This window comes from Leptopilina boulardi, unplaced genomic scaffold (genome assembly GCF_019393585.1).
Source record: "Leptopilina boulardi isolate dan_hultmark-lab unplaced genomic scaffold, ZJU_Lbou_2.1 LbouV2_327, whole genome shotgun sequence".
NCBI classification, from domain to species: domain Eukaryota; kingdom Metazoa; phylum Arthropoda; class Insecta; order Hymenoptera; family Figitidae; genus Leptopilina; species Leptopilina boulardi.
The window spans coordinates 2,283,911-2,309,463 of record NW_026137893.1 but is presented as its reverse complement, the minus strand read 5'-3'; the positions used below and the strand labels follow the sequence as shown (position 1 = coordinate 2,309,463).

Genomic DNA, 25,553 nt, shown 5'->3' with positions numbered 1-25,553 from the left:
GTCCGCTTTTGAAAAACCGGTCTTGAGATATAATATACATATAAAAAAAAAGAAAAGTGAGAAGTGGGGGGAGAATCCTTTCAGTGAATAATAATGCGCGCGGTGTCTATTGTAGAGTGTGTCGCCCCGTTAAGTGATCGTCGGGGTGGATTCATTCGACGCCTATTAATTTAAAGGAGCCGGTTTTCCCGGCGTTCACATCGATATCCTCCTCTCTCTCTCAGTCACTCTTTCGTAGAAGCCCGCGTTTCGATATCGAGGACTCGAAATCATTAATTCTCGACGTAATTTCCTATGGATCTCCGTTTGCTCTTCGCGTGTAGAACAGGGCTGCACACGCTTTTGCAACTCCTTCCGGCAAGTTATCGATTTCAAGTATATGTGTGTGTGTGCTATCACTACCACCACTATGGTTCGTCGTCGCTCCTTCTATATAGTTATAAACGCGAGAAGGCGAAAGAGTTATTTCTCGCCGTTGCCGGCTCTCCTCTCTATATCTCGAAAATATTTCCGACTAGCCACAGGAGGAACGTGAGAAAGGGAATCAAAAATTTCTCCTCCCTGAAAAATAAAGCAAAAAAAAAGAATCAATCAGTTTGTGAGAAATTTTTCACTTGTGGCGTCATCCTTTAGTTTTATATACCAATTTTCCATTTTCAAGTATGGAGAAAGAAAAATTTTTATTTTATATTAAAAAAAAGGCTGTCACAAGTTTAGACAATAATTACCTTTTTGGTTTATACATTTCAGCTGCGCCTTTAAATTTGGGGATAGGGAAAAGGAGAAGGTTTTAATTGACCCTCGTCATCCCTCTTCTAAAAACCGGATGGACGAACATAACCCCCCCTAAGGTTACACATATATATATAAGGACTTGTAATCAATGATGTAACATGAAACGAGAGATGCGATATACTTTATAGTGTGTTACTCCCTCAGGATTGTCCGGGGAATAATTAGGAACGGCTTACATAACCCACCTGAGCGCAAACGAAATCCCCCACGGTGTGATGAATTCACTGCAGGTGAATTCACAAAGAATGCTCGAGGGGAATTCTACTCTCTCTGTCTCTTATCTTCTTTTTTGGCTCTCTCTTTCTTTTTCCCTTTTTTGGCTTTCCTCTTTCTCATATTGCCCCCCCCCCCATTTTTTTGGCTCTCTCTCTCTCCCTCGAGTGACTCGTAAACTAGAATCGATCATCTAGTCATTTGTCTGGAAAAAAATTGCAAAATTTGTCTCTCTTTCTCTTTGAAGATGCTTCTTCCCTTTGTGTGCGCCAACTAATAATCCTTGTGCATATAATTCGACACGTGTGTTATAGTATTTAACAAGTGGATGTGAGGTTTAATGAATTTCAGTTGCAGTAGCTTGGAAATAATTATAAACGTTTTGAAACTAAATCACTTTTGTTAGTTTTCTCATCGTTATAACTGGGGAGGAGTTTTGAAAAAGGGCCCTGGTGGGGAACACGTAGAAAAGCTTTGAATCATCATAAAAACATAGTAAATCCGGTCAAAATTACAGAAAAAAAACCCTATTTTAGTTGAATTCTAACCAGAGCCCGACTAGGGCCTGGTCTGGCGCTGACAGGGCCGATGTCGGGTAAAAGCGAAACCCGGCCAAGTTTTGGTTTGACCTTGATTAGAGACGCGAAATTAGTTATTAAGTCCAAAAATAGCTCGTCCGGTGCTACAGAAGCCCTAATTCAGCCCTATTTTACCCCTATTTCCCCCAGAACAAGGCTTATAGTGGCTCTAGTAGGGCCCAGATCAAAAAGTCCCAAACCCACATGAAACCCTAGTTCAGCCCCATTGTACCCCTATTTCCGCCCGATCAGGGCCTAGTGTGGCCCCAACCGGGCTCTATCTAGTTCCGGCCCAAATCAACGTATTTCGCCTCACAGTTGAATATTCACTGAAAATTAAAATTATAACAAAAAAACGGCCTTTATTTATTCTCCCTTTGATAAAAAGAAAAAAAAATCCTGTTTTTTTTATTTCTTCATTTGGGGTTTTTCAATCCATTTTCAAAGAAAGCGAGAGAGAGAGAGAGAGAGAGAGAAAGAGTATTTACATTTTCCTATATACGGCGATGGTGTCTCTCGAGACTTGTTTGCGATTATATCAAGGCGCGTGAAGCGGAAATGCTCGATTGAATTTCGTGTCCGGGAGACAAAAGTGGACGCGCATATCGTGCGAGCTTACGTTGAAATTGATCCGCCGCGTATAAAGTGAAAAGAAGGAAAGAGAAAGAGAGGGACTTCAATAACAAACGAAAAGATAAAATAAAAAAAAATGTTGGGCGCGCGCGTGAAGTAAAGGAAAAGAGAAGAACGAAAAGGGTGTGCAGCAGATAGACAGACAGACGGACAGAAATTCGTATTGTGGTGGAGTGTGGCTTTCTAGAATGGAGAAAAATAGAACCCTTTTTTCTTCTGTTTTTAAAAATTCTCTCTCTCTCTCTCTCTCTCTTTATATATATATATATATATATATATGTAATATAGCAAAATGAGGGACTTGTGTTTTGAAAAACTCACGCACGTCTTCTTTTGCCATTCATCGCGTTAAATTTCATTGAAATAACTGACACTGACAAGTTTGTTTATATCCTCCAAGAAATATATATATACACACATTTTTACAAGTATGAAAAAGATGTTACGCGGAAATTTTTCACATACAGAGCAGATAAATTTCATTTCATATAAAAGAATTTTTCCCGTCAGTTTTAGTTCCAAGATTTTCCCTCTTCCGAGTACGGATATGAACCATTGCTGGTTGTTAATGTCGGTAAATGTTGGTAACAGGAATCTTCAATGGTTCGTTTCGTGTTACGTTACGTCTAATTAATAAGTCCGTGAAATTCCTTGGCAGATTTAATAACGAGCGTCGCTTTATTTTCCGTTTTACCCAAAGAGGAAGAGAGAGAAAGAGAGAGAAAAAGAGACTCAATGAAGACATTGTAGACGTCAACAAACGACGACAGATTCCGTTACAGTTGCGCTTTTCATAATATTCTCTTGACAAAAAAGTAAAAAAAAATTGAAAGAGTTACTCTCGCTTAACCTGACATTATTCTCTCTATGACTATATACTTTTTTTTCAACCATTTCCATATCGTCTGTCTTCCACTTGTCCGTCGTCGTTGTGGACCACCTCCAGAGTGAAATTTCTCTCTCATTTTGTCCCTATTAATAGGAAACATATGTCACTACTTCCTGCACATTCATTAGTTTTGAAATTTATTTTTAATAATTTTTAATTTTTTAATGAAAACAAAAAAAAATATTTTCCTTTTTTTTTGAAAAGAAGATATTTTTTTTGAGTTTGAAAAGATTTTCAGTTTAAATTCTACGAAAAAGAAATGATAAGTCAGGAATAATTATTTAGATAAGGGACATTAAGGCATTAGGTGATGGGGAAGGAGTGGGGGGGGGAAGTAGAATATGGAATGTAAAAGATGAACGAGTAAGGGAAGGGGTGAAGAAAGGGGTGAGATGAATCTTATTAAAACGATTCGCAAATTGCCCAAGTTCAAACTCTTCAAACTTACTCTTCACCCCCCTCCCCTCTCTCTCTCCTTTTATTTCCTTCTTCATCCCTTGCCATTTTCTTACCCGCTGCTCTTTCTGCAATTCTCTTCCATTTTCTTCGTTTTGCATACATCTCCCCTTGTTATTATGGTTATAACGATCGCCAAATCTCTCCCTTTCTCTCTCTCTCTCTCCCTCTGGGGAATAATTTCTCCCCTGGAAATAATAACAAAAATGATTTTTTTTTAAATAATTAAAAATTGAATTTTTTTTTTTTTAATAGCAGTTTTAAACGACATCAAATAAAGTTTATAGTACTTATAAAAGTTTAATTAAATATAATATAAATAAAAAAAGTAATTACAAAATAGGAAATAAAAATTATTTTAATTAGAATATAAAATTATTTTTAATATAAATTTATTCTCCCCCTATAGAGGGAGATAAGAAGAGTCTATAAAAATCATTAAAATTATGAAATAAAATGTTAATGGATAAAATTTCATTTATTTTTTCCTATCTCTTCATTAAGCATTTATTGCAGTAAATTCAGATAGATAAAATCTCAAGTGGAAGGTGTAGTCCTCTTCCTCCTCCTCCTCTCAGCCTCTCGCATATAATCATAGAATAAGCCAAGAGAGGAGATTGGTAATTAAAAAGCTTGGATTAATATAGTCTGCACGTAAGTAGTCTCCTGGAGTTTATTAGACAGTCTCTTCGAGTTATATACTGTTTATTAACCTTTCCCTCCTCACCTCCCCTGTATCTCTGCTCCTTTACATCCCTATATATATATGTATTTCCTCTCTGGCATGGAGGAGGAAAATTATTGCCTTGTGGGTGGACAAGCCTCTGGGAGGTACTCCAAAAACATTTTACATAATATTCAAACATATTTTTTATATATATAAAAAAAAATTTTAAATACATTCTTCGCAAGTCGTGATATATCAATATTGTCGTGACATAAATTGTCGTAACATTAATTTTCATGAAATAAGTTATCGTAACACAAAAATTATTCAAAAATACTTATATAGAAAATATAATTTTTCACCTGAGTAATAATATCTGATATGTTAGGAGTGTATGTATTTCTTCCACTCCGGAGAGCGAGAAAGAGAGTGAGAGAGAGAGAGAGATGAAGAACGCAAAGACGACCGAGGAGAAACTCATGCAAAACTTTAGATTAACTTGGCGGTATAATGCGACGAGAGCGGGCAATTGAACAAGTTTTGAATTTGAGTTATAGTTTTGAGGGAGAGAGAGAAAGAGAGGGAGGAAGGGGGGATATATACTTGCCCGTTGGCCATTCCGGGTTGAAGAAAGGAAAAGACGCGTGAATATATCCGGACCTTGAGATAAGAAGGAAGAAGAAGAAGAAGAAAAAGGAAATAACTGATAAGACACAGAAAAAGAAAAAATAACGGTAGGAGGAAGGTACTGGAAATAAAGAAGCTGGCAGTGATACGTTTTTGCGTCTCGGGAGAGTCTCTTTATTACGCCTGGGAATCCGCTTTGTTTCTGACGACATTTCTCAGAAGGAAAAGGGTGAGCTCCCTCGACCTTATAGGGAGGTTGAGGAGTAGCCATGAAAAAAGAGGTATAGAAGCAAAATTCTATATTATTTTGATTCTTAAATTATTTTATTAAAATTAAAAAAAAAAAAATTAAAGAGAATTTGAAAAAAAATATGCTTATCTAATTACTAAATTTCAAAAATTCTGCGAATCCAATTACGTGTTTTCCTAGTCCCGTATTCTTTATGTAAGGAGAAGGGGAACAGAAGATAAGAGAGAGAGAGTCGAGGAAAAACGAAAGGGGAGAGAGAGGTGGTCCCGGTAAAATTCAGTTAATTAAGCCGAGCTCGTTTCGAACAACGCCGCGAAACGCGCGTCGTTATAAATACACTTCGAGCCTCGTCGACGTGGCAAATCGATGCTCTACCAAGCGGACGAGACTGATTTTTTTTCACCCCCCTCCTCTCCTTCTCATCCTCCTGTCTTTTCTTTCTCATGTTAGATTACGCTATGGGAGATTCATTTACACCTCCCTCTTTCTGTTTTATATCCTTTGCATAGTTTAATATGACAAATATATATATTTATTGATTTTTTCCTCCCTTGGGATTGTGGAATTTCATTTTGACTTCCATTTTCAATGAATTTTCATCTATAAGGAATTTTAAAAAATGAAAGTGAAAATAAAATTATACAGTAGCAACCCTAGTATTCGATTTTTAATCCACTAAATTTTATTCTGTAAAGAAAATTAATCATTTAAAATACGAAATTGATCTAAGGGGGGTGGAGGGGGCAATGTACAATGTCCCTCTCTTGCTATATATGTATTTCTACGTATGTTTCAACTAGGCGAAAAGCCAACGGCACTGCGTTACATTACGGAAAAGGAATAAATCATACACTCACTGTAGCACACACGTCGATGCTGCGGGGTTTCAAGCCGGTGGTTATCGCTCTACATAAATCTGTCGCGCTAATCTGCCGCTTGGCGTTTCCCCTCCCCTTATATATATATAGCCACTGGGCCAGTATTGAAATATTTTTTTACAATTTTAATTTCTTTTCAATAACCGCAATATTAAAAAATCTATTTATAAATTTAAATAATAATAACCATTTATTAATTATTATTTATTTAAATAATTAAAGATAAACATAAATTTTTCTATATATATTTATTCTTTTTTTGACCCTTGTATGCGGCTTAAAAGCCGTTAGCATTTCTGAGCGTATATACCATTAGTGTGCGGGGACATTTTCCACGCGTGCTTGCGTCACCTTCCGTAGATTATGCACGCACGTCTCGCACTTGCACGTTCATTTTCATTCCCCTCTATATTGTATATACCACGTTCCATACCCTTTACTTCACCGGTCCTTAAAGCTGGCTGTACACACGGATTATAATTAGAACCTCACCCCACCCCGCCCCCACCACCCAGTAGTGCAGGACTGTATTAAACTAACCTCGAAAACCCAAGGGAGAGAACCTCTGCACGCATATACAGAGCGTTTATCTATATAGTATATACATTTTGTCTTGTTTGTTCAGCGGTTCAATGTTGACAGTACCACACCACGGTGGGTCGGAACCAACTTCAACCCAAAGGTCGGCGCACTTCCAATTTTTTTGTGGATTTCTTTTCTACTATGTCTCCTGAGTAATTTAAGACCAAAAAGAAAAAAATCGTTAGACTAGTTTTTGAGAAAATCGATTTTTTGTATCTTTAATCCATGAAATACTGCTTCTCAGATACAACTTCAACAAAAAGTTCTGAGAACTTCAAATTTTCTTGTAAATTTTATTTCTACATTATTTGTAGTAATTTTAGATAAGAAAGAGAAAGATTAGTTAACTAAATTTAAAGGATATAATCGATTTTTTACATTAGTTTTTGCTGAAAATTCTATTTTTTAAATGAATTTGTATTCGATCGTAATTTAATTTTTTTAACTATCATTAATTTTTACATAAAGTAAATATACAAATCAAAGTTTTTAATACTTCGTTTTAAAAATAATAATTTTTGTTTCGTTGAATCAAAGAAATTAATGGAAAATTTTAACTAATAATTAAAGAAACCATTGAAAAGAATCGTTGACTTTTCAGATATGAAGACTGTTATATTCACATATAGCACGCAGTAATTTTGAAGAATATTCTGGATGACCACGTGATAGTTTATATTTTTTTTTGTTCCGACCCACCGTGACACGTGTGGAATACATGTCCCGCGTAATAGTTTCACTTCAAGTGAAGCTGAAAGGTTAATTCAATATCTATTTGTTTCTATATAGTTTTGTTTATAGAATGTAATAATATTTCGTACTAAATTTCTTGTAGTTTTCAAAATTTCAATTTTCGTGACTGAAAATTGGCGTAACTTTTAATTGTCATGGCCGAAGATTGCCGTAACCAAAAATTGTCGTGGCCAAAGATTATCGTAACCGAAAATTGCCATGGCCGAAATATTTAGGGAGGAGAAAGAGGAGGAAAGGGAGTAAAGGGAGAATCATTGGATCAGGAGGAGAAACAAAACTTTGAGATGGAGGAAAAGGGAGAATTATATTCCAGTAAGAAAAAGAGTAGAAAATATTTAGGGAAGAGGGAAAGGGATAAGGAGAGTAATTAGACGGAAAAGGAAAGGGAGAATTATTGGGTCAGAAGGAGAAACAAAACTTTGAGAAGAAAGAAAAGGGAGAATTATATTCCAGTAAGAAAAAGAGTAGAAAATATTTAGGGAAGAAGGAAAGGGATAAGGAGAGTAATTAGACGGAAAGGGAGAATCATTTAGCGGAAAATTCAGGTATTGAAAAATATTTGCAGAAGGAGGAATAGGAGAAAGGATAGAAGGGAAAGGGAGAATTATCACCGCAGAAAAAGTAAGGAGTAGAAAAAAATTAAGGGAAGAGTAAAAAGTATACCAAAATATTTACGGGAAAAGAAAGAGAAGGAAAGGGAAAATCTAATTTTTACTTTTTTATCTTCTTCCTCTTTCTCAAAATATTTATCCCCTCCTCCTTCTCCCCCTTCCTTTTCTTCAACTTTCCCTAATTCACTATCATTTTCAGAAACCACCACACCTTTCAGTTCTAACTTATCCCCAACGCATCTAACCTCATTTTTCATCATGTTAAATTGTCAATTACAAAGTGGGAGAGGCGTTCCAATTCCGAAAATTATACCACGATCCTTATAGCCTCATTTCCAACTGTCCTAATCAAACAAGTAACATGCATTATATGTTAGAGAGGACGGATAGGGTTGAGAGGAAGGAAGGCGAATCTCTCTTGGTATTCTTGTTGAGTAGTGAGAATAGATGACGTGGTTTCAAGTTTAGAAGCTCTCCCGAAGGCGAGGCAAGACACGGTTTAAGTTTTGGGGGAACTAGCCGTGGCGTGTGTCTAGCGAGTTATAAGTGGCATTAATTTCCAGGCAACGACGAGGAGAAAGGAGAGAACAAAGATAGAGAGGAAGAGGACATCCTCTCTTCAGTCTGACAAGCTTCGAAGAGGTGAATATTATGAAAGAGAGAATGGAGGAAGAGGGTGATTCCCGAGGGTTTCTCCTTCTCCTTTTCCCTTACCTTGATATACCCAAAATTCTGATCTTCGTTTTAGTAACATGACGCTTGTAGTAATGCAGGTGGTTGTATGTATGTGTATGAGTTTAGAGTAAAGGGGGGTGAGGGGAGGGGGATCGAGAAGTGAATTGTGGCGTTGACGGTGTCAAGAGAATTAAATTATTCATGCGCACGCAGGGTGGCTGCTGTCGTCAACGATGAAAGTTTTACGAGCTCATGTTGCGAGAGATTTGACGATGACTCGAGTCCTCCAATGTAGTTTTGCAACGCAGGAATACTCGTTTACTCCTTATATATATGAAACATAACTTATCCACTTGATAACTCGGTTTTATGAAGAGTTTCTTCTCTCTATTACAGCTTGTTTAAAAAAAAAAAATATCAATTTTAAAAATATATTTTAGAATTTGCCAGTTTTGGAAGTATAGAAATTTTTTTTCCCCCTTCTACGCTATACGTAGACAATTGCAATCAATCACGAATTTCATTTATAAACCTCGCTTCCGCCTCCATATATATTTTTGACCTTATGCGTCAGGAACATTTCATCACCTCGACGCGGTAAATTCTACGCAACGTTTTAGAGGAAGGGGAATTCACGTGGATTATTAATTACACGAGAGGGAGATAGTTAATTGGCTTCTGCTAATTAATATTCTCAAACATTAACTACTAAAAGAGATATGATTTTGAAGTTAATCTGTATAATTTCTAAATTTTTATATCAAATATTTTTCAAGTCGGGAATTTAATTGAAAATTTTTGGAGAAATTTTACAGTCGTGATGGGATCTCCCTCTTCTAGTTTTGGACATATAAAGGTTGCGGACATAAGTCATGGTTCCCTCTCTGTGTGTTTCTCCATGTATACATTGTGAATTTAAACTTGTGGTTTTGCGACACCCTCGTTACGATCCCAACGACCCTCCTCTGATTATTCTGGAATACACGTAAACGAGCCTGGTTTTCTCATCCTCATCCCTTCCAAAACCGTTTTTAGAGATGAGAGAAGGAGAGAAGGAGAGAGAGAGAGAGAGAATATTTCCCTCTCGTTGCGCGACACCCGAAAACGTAACGTGTTCCGCTCGAGTACCTCAGAAACCAGTGGCACCAACTGCGTGTGGAAACTTGTTTGTCAAGCCATGGTTGTGAAGATTAACGATATATATACTATTTTCTAGTCCAGAAAAGCGAGAGTAATTGATAGAAAAAAGGGGAAAAGTGTATAAAAAACATTTTTCAGACTGTGTAAATGATGGCTTATTGTTTCCTATATTATAAATCAATTATTATATATAGGCTAATTGATAATTCCACACGGTGGTGTTTATCTTCAAGGTTCAGAGAATCGCGAGATTCATTTGTAAATGGGGAAATTCTAAAGCGGTTTTGGGAGAGATGATAATATTTAGTCGTTCTAATGGAATACAAATCCTAATTATAATCCTAATTACAATGGATTTGAAAATGAGGTTCTAAAGAGGTTTCAGGAATGTTTGAATTGTGTATTTAGTAATGCAATTTTCATAATTAGGTGAGGAAAATAAGAAAGGGAAAATATTTTAAGGGAGAAATTATTTTCGTCAGGTAAAGAAAAGTAAGGAAGGAGGAAAATATTTGTGGATAGAGGAAGAGGAGAAAAGGGTGAATTATTAAGGGAAGCAAGAATAAGGAGTAGGAGAATATTTGGGTTTTAGGAATAAGGGAAGGAAAGGGAGAATTAATTGACGGCGAGGAAGAATTGGAGTAAGAAAATATGTGTAGAGGAAGAGTAAAGGGATAAGGAAGGGGAAAGGGAGAAAAAGATAAGGAAAGAGGGAAAGGGAGATAGGAGAGGGAAAAAGAAAGGAGAAAGGAACGAATATTATTATAGGTAAAGAATGATAATAATTACCAAAATATTCGGTAAAAAACAAAAACCGATTAAAGGGATTAATTAAAGCATCCGACTTTCTAATTTATGAATAAAGGAATAGAAGAGGGAGAACTCCAAAAAAAAGTGAGGATTACTTCTTTTTTTTGCGAAGGGAAAGATTAATTAATAATTAAAACCAGAATCAGAATAAGGTGCAAGGCGCACATTAGGATTAAGGAGACAGAGGGAGAGAGAAAAAGTTTTCTTCATTAGTGGGGAAAAGTTTTTGGAATAAGAAATAAAGATTTCCTTCGTATAATAATACTAATCCTCAATTAGTGAATGGATATACTTTAATATACAAACCCGAAGGTGCAGATGTGATTTATAAGGAACATTTACCATATTCCACAAACAATTTCATACTATATATATATTAAACATCTGGAACGGAAAATGATTTTGATTTGGTAAGAAAGTTTCTAATTGCGGATCATCATGATGTTTTAAGTTTAAAGTGGGCAATCCAAGTTGCCTCTCTCAATCTCTCTCCTACTTTACAGAAGCGCGAATTAGTAACAAATCTTAGGCGAGAGGACTTAGAAGTGGTTGTGTGTGTATGTATATATATGTGATTTAACCTGCGCGAAATCTGCAAAGTTGTACTCATCGAATTCTAGCACATCTCTCTCTCTCTCTCTATCCACAAGTGGAAACTAAGTCGATAAGCTTTTCCCAAGTCTTCTTCAAGTAATGTTCACTATACCAACATCCTTGATTAAGTGGTACTATAAAGTCGTTATTCTCCGCATCGCTTAACTGACGACGAATTATTATTATTAATCCCATAAAATTTGTATGTAGAACAAAAAAATTTTTTCCAAAAAAAATATTTTTTGTAAAGGAATTAAAAAAAATAATAAAATTGTTTTCTAAGTCATAAATTATTCTTAATAAAGATTGACGTCTTGGATCGATTTGTCCCTCAAGAATATATATTCTTCTTTTTTCTACTCCCTCTTTTTGCTTCTATATACTACACGTATTAGCCATTACTCGGGACGAATAAGCTCGATGGCTTATTTATTATGGATAATTTGAAATTGGATATCGCGATAAGGGCGAGTATATAGACAGTGTATGCCCCTTTCTCTATAAGATATGAGGGGAGGGGGGTTTTATAAAAGAAAGGGATGTTAGAATACACACACAGGGTAAAAAGTGAAAGCCCATGAAATTTTATGAACTTTTTCCATGGATCTGTATAATTATAATGGACAAAAGAAGTGCCTATATTTATTGCTCGACAATTTAGATCAATTGTTTTTTTCTTCTATTTTTATTGATTCTAATGATTTTTATTAATGCAGAATAAGAAATATAAGTGAAAATTAGAATATTATTTCAATTTAAATATAATATTTCAATATTTGTCACGCGAGAGAAATAAAAAATTCCTTGGGATTTTAATATGAGAGGGGAAATAGATTCCTAGTGCGTAAACTCACTAGCTCATTATATTTTTCCGCCCCAAAGCAAATTTCTCTCAACCCCTTTCCAATATTACACTATATACCGCATATAGGAATTAGGGGAGGAATTATTTTTGTTGGTAGGAAATTTGTCGACACTTGGTTGAAGTGGTTTTTTTTTTTTTTTTTTTTTTTTTTTTTTCATATAAGCAACGAAAGTGATTATAATTGCTTTTCAAACAATTTTAATTAAAGTGATAAAAATTAACTTTCACAGAGTTAATTAATATATATATATACTGGAACGATGAAAAGTTAACTCAAATAATTTTTAATGATTCTTTTCAAGTATCATTATATGTCAACATGGAAATGAAGCTTTCCATACATGTACTATATATATATATAGAGAGATATTGTTATCCGCGGAAACATTTCATTTTCGAGAGGTAGAGAGAGAGAACTCAAATGAATCTCTCCAACTGTGACTATAACTATCCCCCCCCCTTTCCCTCACTATATATATATATATATCTTTCTCTCAAAAGAGAATTACGCGTTGCGTGTAATGAACGTTGAAGTCAGGTATAACAATGTTCGTCGTGAGATTACAGTGAAACCACAAAATCCCTTTTGCTGTGCAACAACAAAGTTAACGATATATGAAATTTCAATGTGTTTCTTTTTTTTTTTTTTTAAACGATAATAAAATATTTCGATATATGAAATTTTTTTTTTTTTTTTTTTTTTTTTTTTTTTTTTTTTTTTTTTTTTTTTTTTTTTTTTTTTTTTTTTTTACTGAAATAATGAAAAAAGAAGAAAAATTTCTCTGAAATTATAATGATTCGAAGTGAGCTTTTAAGACTTTTTTACGCGAAGAGATTTTAATTTCTCGCTCTTTTCTCCTTAGAGGACAAACCGCACACGAGTCGTTAGGTCAAGATAGACAGACAGACAAAGAAAGAGAGAAAGAGAGGGAGAAAGAGTACTCTTTAATTTACGGGCAAAAATTTAAGGAAGCGGGAAAATGAAAAAGAGGAATAAAAGCGCAGTGTAGAGAATAAGAAGAAGAAGTAGGAGAAGAAAAATGAATATATGGACGGGAAATAATATAGTAAAATAAACTAAAATAAAGTAAAATAAAGAAAAATAAATTAAAAAGATTAAAATAAACTTAAATATACTCAGATTTACTGAAATGTACTAGAATTTACTAAAATGAACTACAATTTACTAAAATGTATTAAAAGCAACTAAAATATACTATAATTTAATTCAAAATACTAAAATCAACTACAGTTTGCTAACATTTGCTAAAATATACTACAATTTACTAAAATGTACTAAAAAAAACTAAAATTTACTAAAATAAACAAAAATAAAACTCAAATTTCCAAAAAATAGTAATTATACTGAAATAAACTAGAATTTACTAAAATATACTGAAATAAACAAAAATAAAACTGAATAAAAGAAAAAAAGATTTTCCCATTCTTGAGAAATTCAAAAAAAAAATATATATATATTTTTGTTTTGTATCGCGTGCACATCAGGATGTAAAGGGGGATTAAAACTGATTCGAATTGTGACAACACGTGCCGCGGCTTTATTTCTAGGATTTTATATTAGGTCCTCGCTGAATAGAGAGAAAGAGACTTCCGGTAATGTAATATTATAATTATTATTGTTATTATTTTTTTATTATATTATTATTATTATTTTATTATTATTATTATTATTATTATTATTATTTTATTATTATTATTACTCTTATTAAAAAAATTCGATAGTAAAAACTAGAAAATTACTCCCTACAATAAAAGAAACAATTTTTTTTTTTTTTTTGTAATTCCCCCATCTCCCTTCGGAATTTTTTTTCCCTCTCCACTGCAGAATTTTTAAATGAGTTTTGGAATCCGAAGGGACGATATCTTGATCTGATTAATTAACGTAAATAAACCACCCTCCTCTCACCCTCCCCCCCCTTCCCTTGTTCATACAAAGAAAGTTAGCCTCTATAAAGAAAGGGGGGAAAAGACAATCTTTGCTCTTTCTGTTTGTGGTATGGTTTTGGAGCGTAATCAATATCGTAATACGATCTCTTCTATAAAAGGCCTATATATATATATATATATAATAGAATAGAGAGGAAACGGATAATGTATAATGCAGCATAGGAGAGTTGGGGCAGTAAAACATTTTATTCGGCCAATTCATTAGCATATACTCACTGAACACAATACCCCTGGCTCTATGTTACCTGAATCGAAAATCGTCCCGTTGATTTAACGATTCCACCTCTTCTCCTCCTCTTTCTCCTCTTCCTATATATATATATATATATACTATATATTCCCCTTGGTGTGTTGGGGACCCCCGGGTTAAGCTAATTACGCATTTGTCCGAGGGCATTTGCATGCGTTACTCGCGTGCTCCTCTTCCACGTATAACGAATCTCGCCCAATTCATATACACTCATCGTTCTATATATATATTTTGCAGAGATGGTTGATATATATATATGTTTCGTATATAACGAGATAGCGTGCCAATTGATTAGATTCGAGAGAGCGCCGCGTAATTTCAACTACTCCTCTGGGAATCATGGAGTTCGTTAGTTTTCGATATTGGAGAGTGAGGGGGGGTGGGGTTCCTTTTTTTTTATTGCCTCAATTGACCTATGCGCTTTATTCTTTTTTCATATACATTTAAAATATTGTATTAATTTCCAAAATTGGCTTTTTGAACCTAGTGTTCAATTTTCAGCCTCTACTGTTAAAATATTTTCACCTTTTGTTCTATACAAATTCGCATATAATAAGTAAACATGATCTTAAAATTAGATCCAAACTACAATACGAACATAACCTCAAAAATTCAAAATTAGCCCCCCTAAGAAAAATATAGATACTAGGGGGGCTATTTTTGAGGTTATGTTGGTATTTTAGCTTTGAATTTTGACCTAAGAGGTTATGTTCAAACTTTATAGTTACCGGTCGCCTAATTTATGACCTATCAGTGTTCAAGGTTGAAATACTAACGAACCTGAAAACATAACCTTAAAAATAGGTGATAAGTAAGGGCAAACATAACCTCATAATTCAAGGTCAAATGTTATGAACATTTCAAAACGGCGCGGTAGAGCTAATATAAATCAAATCAGCTAACATAACCTCAAAATTAGATTAATTTCTACTTAAAGAAACCGCTGGGTTTGAGATTAAAATCAGAGCCAAAAAAAAAAAAATAGATTCTTGAAACAACGGTGATTTTGACGACGACGAAAGTTATTTTTGTAAGTAGATATAGCGGAAAATTTTTTTTTTTCCAAAACTAGAACATGAGAAAAGTTACCCTATATTAGGGGGGGAAATTATAAGGGATGGAAAAAGGGAAAAAGAAAGAAGAGAGAGAGAAGAAATCGAGTCAGGAAGGAAAAGGGATCAACAATATAACGAAAGGAGAAAAGGGGTCATCACCCGGAGGGATTGGTTTAGTATCGATAACCCCCCCTCCCTCCTTACTTCCCTTTTCTCCCCCTCCTCCTCCTCACCCTTTAAAGCCTGCAGGAAAAGGGCAGGACGACGATGCAGATAGAAGCTATATGGATATTGTGCAACGTGTTGTTTGGCATAAGGCCAAGGAAAGCAGCATTTATCAAAGACCTGCCGCGAGACGAGGTGTGGTGGTTCCTCGTCCTCTCTTTCTCTCTCGATCTCTTGTAACACAAACTCTTCCTATCTACATCTCTCTTTTCCTCTATATCCTAGGTGCCTCATCGCTCATCATTACCGCGATATTAATGGCGCCGGCTAATGGATTCAGTCGAGCAAAATGGAGGTAGGGATGGGGGAATAGAGGTTGTAGTGAAGGTACGAGAATCTATTCTTCTTTTTTGGCAAAAAAAAAAAAAATTTTTTTTTTTGAATAAAAATAAAGTCTGAATTGACTAATAATTCATTGGGTATAATTAGAGGAAAATATTGTTCTTCTGGAGTGCTGTTCTGTATTTCACGTCACTTTCACTTCACTTCATTTTCACTTCACTTCATTTTTACGTCAATTTTACTTTATCTTCACGTCACTTTCACTACACTTCATTTTCACTTTCACTTCACATCGCCTCACTTCACATTCACTTTCAATTGACGTGAAAGTGACGTGAAAAGAGGAAGCGAAGCAAATGTGAAGTGACATTAAATTGAGAGTGAAGTGAAAGTGAAGAGAAAATTGATCAAAAGTGACGTGAAAGCGAAGAAAAGTACAGTGAAATTGATGGGAGGCGAAATAAAGTGAGAATAAAGTAAAAGTGAAGTCTAAACGACTTGAAAATGATGTGAAATGAAAGAATATAGCACTGGCCAGGAGAACAAAAATTCTTTTATGCCTTCTTTTGATTTCATTATCACTTCAATTCATCATTATAATTAAAAATAAATTACATCGTAATATTAATGATTTTCTAATTATTTCTTAATGCGTAGAAAATCACTTTTCCTTTTTCTATAAATAATTAATTATTTTTTCAGTATAAAAAAAACAACTTTTTTTTGTCTTAATTAATTAATAGCTTCTTTATTCTTCTTTTGATAAATATATATATATATATATATTTATAAACCGTGTTTTCAATTGCTTGGAGAGCTTAATGTGAAGTTGTCCCATTAGTTTGTTCTTCGAGATAGATGTTGTGTTAGATTATTGATCAAAGAAGAAGCTTCTTCCAAGAGATGTAATTAGAAGGGCAAAATTAGGATTACTGGGGTAATCAGCAGAGAAAATGCTATAAGGGAAGGAGAGAAAGAGAGACAGAGAGAGAGAGAGAGGGGCGAATAGATGAGAGAGGTAAACTTGTAAATAACGAGTTCTAGTTACTCACTTGCAAAACATACTTTCAAACAAAACCTTTATAGTTTCATGTTATATAGAAAATTGCTGGTTGGGGAAGAATTTAGTTAAAATAACAAATTTTCAAACTTTAGTGCGGAATTTTCTCTTTTGAAACTAGGGGGGGGGGAGGGGAGGTAGAAAAAACGAAGTCGAAATTGTTTTTTGTGAAAAACGGATCAAGTTTTAGTAAAAGAGAAAAGACTTTTGTAATACAAGTTCCGCTTTTCTGGATTGTAAACTCTTTTTTCTTCTTACAGAAAATGTGTAAAAAAAAAAATGAAAAGAGACGGTGCGGTTCTCTTCTTCGTCTTGGCAGAAATAAATAAACTCCCGTTCATGTTTTTACTCGACTCTCTCTCTCTCTCTCTCTCTCTCTCTCTCTCTCTCTCTCTCTCTCTCTCTTTGCCGGTGCGCGCGCTATTAAAGTTATACAGAGTATCAACGAATAACAGACGGCTATGTCATATAAGGGGGAAACTTTTATGTTTATACTTCTGTTTATCGCGAGAGCGCAATGAAATGATATTTTCATCCCCTGTTTTGGAATTATTTAAGGCGCGCTATTATTCAAGTAAAATTATTATATAAAAAAAAAATAATAATAATAATAATCGACGAAAAAAAAATTCAAAACAAAGTTTTTTAATTATATTTTTCTTTTCTTTTTTTGCAGATGATCGACGCATCCTACCATTCGAATCCATCTTTGCAAAGTACTGCCCTTATTATCACCTGTACAGTTGTACTTCTACTAATGGCTGCCGTTGTTTCCGTCGTCTTCTGGAAGTAAGTGTTTTTATTCAAAAGTTTTTTTTGTAAATTTATCCGTTAGTTTGGAATTTTTATTTTTTAAGCCCCAAATTCGTCCGATCAGAGCCCTTTTTGGCCCCGATTAGGGCATAAACTGTCTCTAGCTTGGTTCCTTGTTTCAGCCCGATCAGAGCCTAGTTTCGCCCCAGTTAGGTTCTTTGTTACAGTCCGATTAGAACCAGAGCCCGACTGCGACCCAGTGTGGTCCTAGTTGGGTTCCTCGTTTCAGCCCGATTAGAGCCAGGTTTGGCCCTAGTTTGGCTCCGTTTTGCTCCCCTATGTTAGCCAGCTCAGAACCTAGTTTGGCCCCGGTTTACTTCCTTTTTCCAGGCCTGGTTAGAGTCTAGTTTTGCTTCCCTGTTTCAGCCCGCTCAGAGCCTAGTTTGGCGAATTTCGTAATAAAATTAGAATACAATATGAACCCTGACATCTCATCAATAATTTTGACTATTTTCCCCGCCTATTATGATAATTTAACTAGTGTTAAATCATCTCCTAAAGTGTTCCCCCTCAAATAAAATTTCCATATGAACAGAAAGTGCGCTTGACCATCAGCAATTTTCGCACTCTTCTTCTGTGTGTGTGTGTATGTATATGTGTGTGCGACATCGAGGAGTGGCTGCAGCGGCGGCAACGTTGGTACGGAATATAATCGAGATTGCTGATCGTAAAAAAAAGAGGAAGAAGAAGAAGAAGAAGTAGAAGATCGGAAAGCCATAACCACAGGTCGAAACGTCAACGTGCGGGTACTAAAGCTTATGTTTTATATATCAGCAGAACCCAAACGGGTGATTCAAACGCGATCGTATATGGCCATTTTGTCAAGAGTCAAGAGATATTTGAAGAAGGTCAAGAGCCCTTGGTTGGTGGCATCATCGATATAGTGCGATATAGTGCACACATATAAAGGAGGCGATTTACACTCCTTTCCTAAATATTATACACTCTCAAGGACCTCTTAAATTAGCCTAAAATAGCAAAGCATGTGCGTTTTACTACCGTTTTGGTATAACAACTCATCCTGCCATTACCAATGGTATAGTCTTATTCGGATAAATTCAAAATCTGTTGGTTTTGTTTATCTTCTATAAGCTGAGAAAAGTATTATGAAAATTATTCCGAAATCTTCTAAATCTGTTAAGTCGAATTCAGATTTGGAGAAATCAGAATTAGCTGAAGAAATGCTTTTAGAAACCGTAGCAGTTCTCTTTCTCCAACTTCCGGTGAGGATGACAATGGCATCCCTGTTATGAGCGCCAAGTGTAGTATTTATCATAATAGTCGCTTTAGTTTGCAATCGGCTTGGCGATATCTCAAGTGTTTTTTAGGGAATGTGAGAGAGGCAATGTTCGCACATTGTGGGTGGGCAAAAGTTGTCGGGTCTAAAAGTGCCTCTTGCGATCCTCTATATGAGTGCTATACGTCGTCGTCTGTTATGTTGCCGTTGTTACGCCGTACCATGTCGTTGAGTCAACGCAACATGGCTTCGCGTAGTTTGTATGCTAATCAGAGCCATGTACCCGTCTCCATACTCTTGTCGCTTCTCGACTCTAAAACCCCTTTTACTCCTCCCCCTCCCTTCGTATATATCCCCCTATTCCTCCTCTTTCTAACTCTGTAACATTCACCAAACTGTTCCTCGACTCTTTTACCTCTTCCGATGTATATATATATATAGATAGTCTCTCATACACTCTAGATAGGTGACGCTTTTTATATTTACAGGTCGTCGCATCCTTTTAAAGTTTTTTGTTCGCGCCGGACCTCTTATACAATGCAAAAGTTAGTTGCTTACCTATGTTCACTGAATATTCAACAGTGTTCTATGGTACAAAAAAAGACCGGGTTTAATCATTCTAGAAATTGAGAAATATGGTAATTTCTTTTTTTTAATAGAATTTATTGTTATTTAAAAATATTCGTTTGCAGTTTGATTAATGTGATTAGATTGTAGTTGATAATATGAGTTGTTTTAGCCGGATGCGGGTTGGTGAAAAATGGATGTCAATCATGCTGTAAATTTCTGTTTCTGTGGTACAAAAGTACTGAGAAAAAAAATTTGGTTCAAAGTGAAATAATTCAAAAATCGATTGTATTCGTCTGACGCAAAAGTCACCGAAAGTGGTCTTTAGATGACTTTTGCGTCAGACGAATACAATCGATTTTCGAATCATTTCATTTTGAAGCGAAAATTTTTAGCAGTACTTTTGTACAACAGGAACAGAAATCCACTGCTATATTTTCAATCCATTCACTGGTTCAAAAATCAATTAAAGTAGCAGTAGTTCGATGACTAATATTTTTGGTGATTTTCACTTTTGGCGATTTTCACTATAGGTGAAGCAGTGAATGGTTTTAAAATATAGAAGTGAATTTGTCTTTCCATTCTACAAGTGTACTGCTAAAAATTTACGCTCCAAAATGAAATGATTCGAAATTCGATTGTATTCGTCTGACGCAAAAAGTCACCGAAAGTGGTCTTTAGATGACTTTTGCGTCAGACGAATACAATCGAATTTCGAATCATTTTACTTTAAAGCGATAATTTTTAGCACTACATCTGTTCCACAGAAACAGAAATTCACTGCTATGATTGAAATTCATTTTTCTATAATTCACTCCCGTTTGCAAAAACTTTTTGTATGAAGAAATTAAAAAATTGATATTTAAAGATGAGAAATAAAATACTGCTTTCGTTATATGTTTAACTAGCTCTTCACAAAGCCTTCCATATAGTAAAACAAAGAGGAATGGCGGAAGTCTTTGGCCTCGGGCCATGCGTCTTCACGTAATCTAACCTATATTTCCTCTATTTCACCTCCAAAGCGAGCTATCGCTCGATTCTCCTTTCTTCTTCTTCTTTTTTCCCCTCCGTCGTCTATCTCATCCTTTCCAAGGCAGCAGAAAAGCGCGTTACATATTATAAGAAAATGTTCCCTGTCCCATTCTCCAAAAAAATGTGTGCAAAAGTATCGTCGGAATTAAAACCTGATCCGGCACTTTTGCGCGAGGCAAATTGAATTTTCCTTGAGATAAAATGTCGCTCTTCTTATAAACCATTAGATAGCATGATGTCTTGAGGACTTCGTATATATAAGAGGAAGAGGGAAAGAGTGAAGAAGGAAGGAGAAAAAGAGAGGGAGAGACAAAAAAGGGATGAGTTTACCGAGACGCATATTTTCACAGAGTGTGTGTGTGGGTGGCACACGACACTTTGTTAGAATGCTGTCTACAACACCGGTAGCCTTTTCTCCGTCGAGAAAGGTGTCACTGGCACCTTGTGCCAATAACTATTGCTCCCCCCCCTCTTTGAAACATTCTCTCTCTAGTCGTCACAATATTCACTGATGATATTTTTTTTACTTCCTGTTTTACGGAGAGGAAATATTTTTTCCATATTTCAAAATCCCAAAATTTATTGAAATTAGAATTAGTGGAATTATTAGCATCAAGATACAATTCGGAAACATTTCGTCCAATTAGTAATAATTTTCAATAAAACCCCACTCACTGAATAAATCTTGATGAAACAAACACTAATTGAATCACAATTCAACGAAAATAAATATAATAGAGGACAAAAAATTATGTTATGCCTCATTTTACGAAAATAACTTCTAATCCGCATGAATCCTCAGCACGCGTTACAACTATCAACGATGGGATTTTCCCCTCTCTGGGCTTTCTTTAAGAAAACAAACTCTGTACACACGTGGAACCTTAATAATTCATTATAGCTGTGTGTATTTACATTTCATTCTTGGAATACTTCCGAACTATTAATAGTGCAACATTTTTTTTTTTTAGGTTTATCAGTGAAGCAAATTCAATATTTTAGATTTTTATAAAATTCCATTGGAAGGTTTCTTTTTTCATCTCTCTGTGAAAAATCTGAATTTTTGATTTAATAATAAAGGAAAAGGCAATTTCTGAATGACAGCGGGAATAATTGGTTGTTTTTGTAATTCGATTGTTTTTGCCAGAGGTAATTGAAAACTTACCCCTGTGACTTGAATGCGAAAAAGAGAGAGAGAGAAAGAGAGACATGATGATGATTATGAAAGGGTTGGGTCTCATGCAATGCAAATCGTTAAAGCAACCTCGTGCCAGTGACCCGAATGTGTACGCCTGGCTTTAAAGGAAGAGTGAAACAAAAGAGGAGGAAATAACAGAGAAGCAGAATAGTCAAGTTGTTCTCGAGTTACACTAACTGCCCCTTTGATTTTTATTCTCATATTTCTCTTCCTAAATTCCGTATTTGAAAAATTAGATAAACCTCTGGAAAATTGGAATTATTATTAAAAATCCGTAATCTAATTAAGTAATTCCAATCTTTCAAATCAGATTATTTATGCATTTGTCTTCCATTAAAATCTGAAAATTAATTTTCCAGGCTAATAAAATCTGATACTACTTTTTTCATGCAAAAGTTTTAATCTTGTGTTAAAATCTGATACTGTTTCAAAACTTTGGATATAATCTTGCATTAAAATCTGATGAATATTAACTATTTTGAAATAAGATCAACGAAAGATTTGGGACACTTCATTTCCGTATAAACGCTATTGTTGTCATCATCATATGTCGAGAAAGAATACGCGCTGCAAAGCATGACGAACTTGCTAAATGTCATTGCACTATACTGATTATCGTTGGTGATAAACTTTTGAAGGAACAAATAGCTTCCCTTATAATATGGAAATTTACTAACGGAAACAAAGCAATACACGAGTATATAGATTTTCCAAATTCTGATTTTGGTATAGCACCAGATAATAGAATTACTATACTAAATCAGAAGTAATTAAATTAATATTGAAAGTTGTAAATTACTATCAGAATTACAAAACCTGTTTAGAAATAAATATTTTGCTTTTTATTCGTAACTTATCAAACAAGAAAGAATGATTGTTCAATTAGCGGCCAAGTTTGAAATACGTTATGCAAATTGGGAAAAGTTACCATTTCTCGGTAGGTTGCATATCATTAACCTAAAATCTCCGGTAAATAATTATCGCGCGGAAACAATTTTCTAATCCGCAAAAAAAGAAGAAAAAAGGGATATGGAAAAGTTTGACTTCTTAGAAAAAAAAAAAGAACAGTATTCCTGGGTGGGATGTAATTTCGTGTCGACAGATTCGACAAGTGGAGTCGACCCACGCACGGCATTAGCCACACATGCGATATGCCAGACTGGTGAAAAAGAAAGAAAAAAAAAATTTTTTTATTCCCCTGGAAAGGCTTGAGACGAAGAGGAGGAGAAAGAGGAGAAGGAGGTAAAAGTAGGAGGAAAAGCAAAGGGGGTATATACTCCTATGTACATGTACAATGGCTAGCAATTATGTAGAGTGGCCGTCGTCTAGAGTCTCTCTCTCTCTCTCTTTATATATATATACGTTGACTAGGCATCGTCGCCGCCGTTGAAGTCAACGCTTGTTAAAGTCGTGCCTCGGGTATCTCAGAAATATGGCAACTCTTATCTTCTATCTCCTCGTTCTCTCTGCCTCTATCTTTCTCTCTTTTTCGTCTCTTACTTTACCTCTCTCTCTCTGTCTTTCTTCACCTTTCTCTCTTTATCTATTTTTTCGTCTCTCTCGCTCTTTCTTCGTCTTTTTTTTTGGCCCTCTCTCTTTATGTGTTTCACTCCTCTCTCTCTGTCTCTCTCGTATATACAACAAACTATAGTCCCGAAGAGGTCTGTGTCACTGCATAAGAAACCCTATGCCTTTCTTATACGCGATGCACTTACGGATATTACGGGGTGATACTTTCCCTCTCTCTCTCTCTCTCTTCCTCCTCTGGATAGGATCCAGGCTCGTAACCGAAAAGCACTAAAATGAAAATAGATTTTTTATTCCGCACACCCTTTATTAAATTGAGTTTTCGTCATCATATAGGACAAAAGAAAATAATTCCAAGAGGTGTTTATTCGAAAAGCGAAATATTTTACTATCGTAAATTCTCGAAAATAGTACCTATATTAAATTGTATTTAGAAAAAAAAATAATACTGAAAAACACATTTTTCGAAAATTATTTAAATGTTATCTAATAATTATTTGGTATAATTATTATTTGATATAAAACCTAATTATTTGATATTATTAATTTAAAATTAATAATCGTGACTGTTTTCCATTATATTTATAGAGGAAGAAGTTATTTATAAAAGAAAAAGAGAAGTGAAATTTTGATTGCGTTAACGTTGCGAGAAGATTCAAGTTGAATTTCCTTTCTCTATATCACTATATACATGATGGTAGTTAGCATAATTCTGTTTATGAAATTCCCTTGGCATTGCGCGCATCTCTCTCTCTCTTCCTTTTTGGCGTATTTTCTTCCGCCTTGGGTTTATAGTTAACTAAACCGTATATTGCTCTCGCGCTCTTTGAATCCGATTTAATCTCGATGAAAGCGGTGGTTGGTTTTGTTGTCATTGGCTAGAATCTTCTCACTCCGTGTTGTTTTCTTTGAAACCGCCTAGGTGTAAAATGTCGTAAGGAAAAAAGTCCTTTGGATTTTCATCCTCTTACGGAAAAAAAAGAGAATCAGTTTCTTCTTATCGTAACTTTTTCCCAAACAATTTGTTATAATTTTCATTTTTAGGAATATTTCCGTTTGGAAGACTTTTTTGATGGCGGAAGCATTTTTAGATGATGAATTCTTTTAGAAGTATCTTTTCGAAGCTTTTTCGAAGTCTTTTGAATGATTTTGATTGGCTAATTAATATTAATAGAGTTTCAAAAGAATGATTTTTAACCCTTGCCTTGTTTCCCTGTCATCGTCAATTATAATTCATTCAAAGTTTGAAAATTCACCCTCCTCTGTCTCTCGATTATAAAAATCGAATATGATTCATTGGACTCCAATTCGAGGACTATTGAACCCAACAAAGCACAGCATTATTGAACCAATAATTTTGAAACACAGTGTGTTTCGGCAAAACCCCCTTGGGTTTTCCGCCTCTTCCTCCTCTCTCTCTCTGTATATGCATTTGGATACAGAGAGAGAGAGAGAGAAATTCGACTATTTTGTGTATAGTTCTAAGTTATGCGCGCGAAATCCCCTTCCACCAAATTGCAATTCCCCATTCGAACCTCTCTGGTATACACAATGGATCTTGATTATATACTATTGTCGCGGTGGCATTCCAAAATAAATAAAAGCGTATTCAAAAAAAAAAAGAAAAGATCACCTCCCTCATTCCGAAAGGGTGTACCTTATACTCCTTTGGGTTTTAAGAGGGACTCTTCTCTTTTTTTTTGTGTCTCTTCAAAAGATGGTCACTTCTATTTACTCAGGAGGAAAAAATAACTATTACTTCCCTTCTTTTTTTTGTCATCGTCGCTTATGAGAAGGTATTTTTTAATTGAAATTTAAAGTTATGTTAAAAGGTATTTTAAATTGATACCTACAGTAATAAATCTGTATAAAAAAAATGACTACTTGCGCAGTACTGGCGCGATTCTGGTACCAGTACCACAGAAAATTAAAAGGCATTAAAATAAGTTGCAACGCTTATTATTTTAATGCCTTTTAATTTTCTGTGACAGTAACTAATGCCACAGTAACTAATGCCACAGTAACTAATGCCACAGTAACTAATGCCACAGTAACTAATGCCACAGTAACTAATGCCACAGTAACTAATGCCACAGTAACTAATGCCACAGTAACTAATGCCACAGTAACTAATGCCACAGTAACTAATGCCACAGTAACTAATGCCACAGTAACTAATGCCACAGTAACTAATGCCACAGTAACTAATGCCACCACAGAAAATTAAAAGGCATTAAAATAAGCGTTGCAGCTTATTATTTATTTATTATTATTATTATTTATTATTTTCTGTGACTGCGCCAGTAGTCAAATGGTACTCGTA

At 35.0% G+C, this 25,553-nt stretch overlaps 1 protein-coding gene across 2 annotated transcripts in view; it reads left to right on the top strand.

The window, feature by feature from the left end:
* The window catches only part of LOC127284934 (uncharacterized), a 530,987-nt gene that overhangs the window by 471,606 nt on the left and 33,828 nt on the right, over nucleotides 1-25,553 (top strand). For both annotated transcript variants that reach the window (XM_051310656.1, XM_051310657.1), the window contains exon 3: nucleotides 17,533-17,645. In XM_051310656.1, coding sequence (XP_051166613.1) covers nucleotides 17,533-17,645 — 113 coding nt within the window. The remainder of the gene's footprint in view (nucleotides 1-17,532; nucleotides 17,646-25,553) is intronic.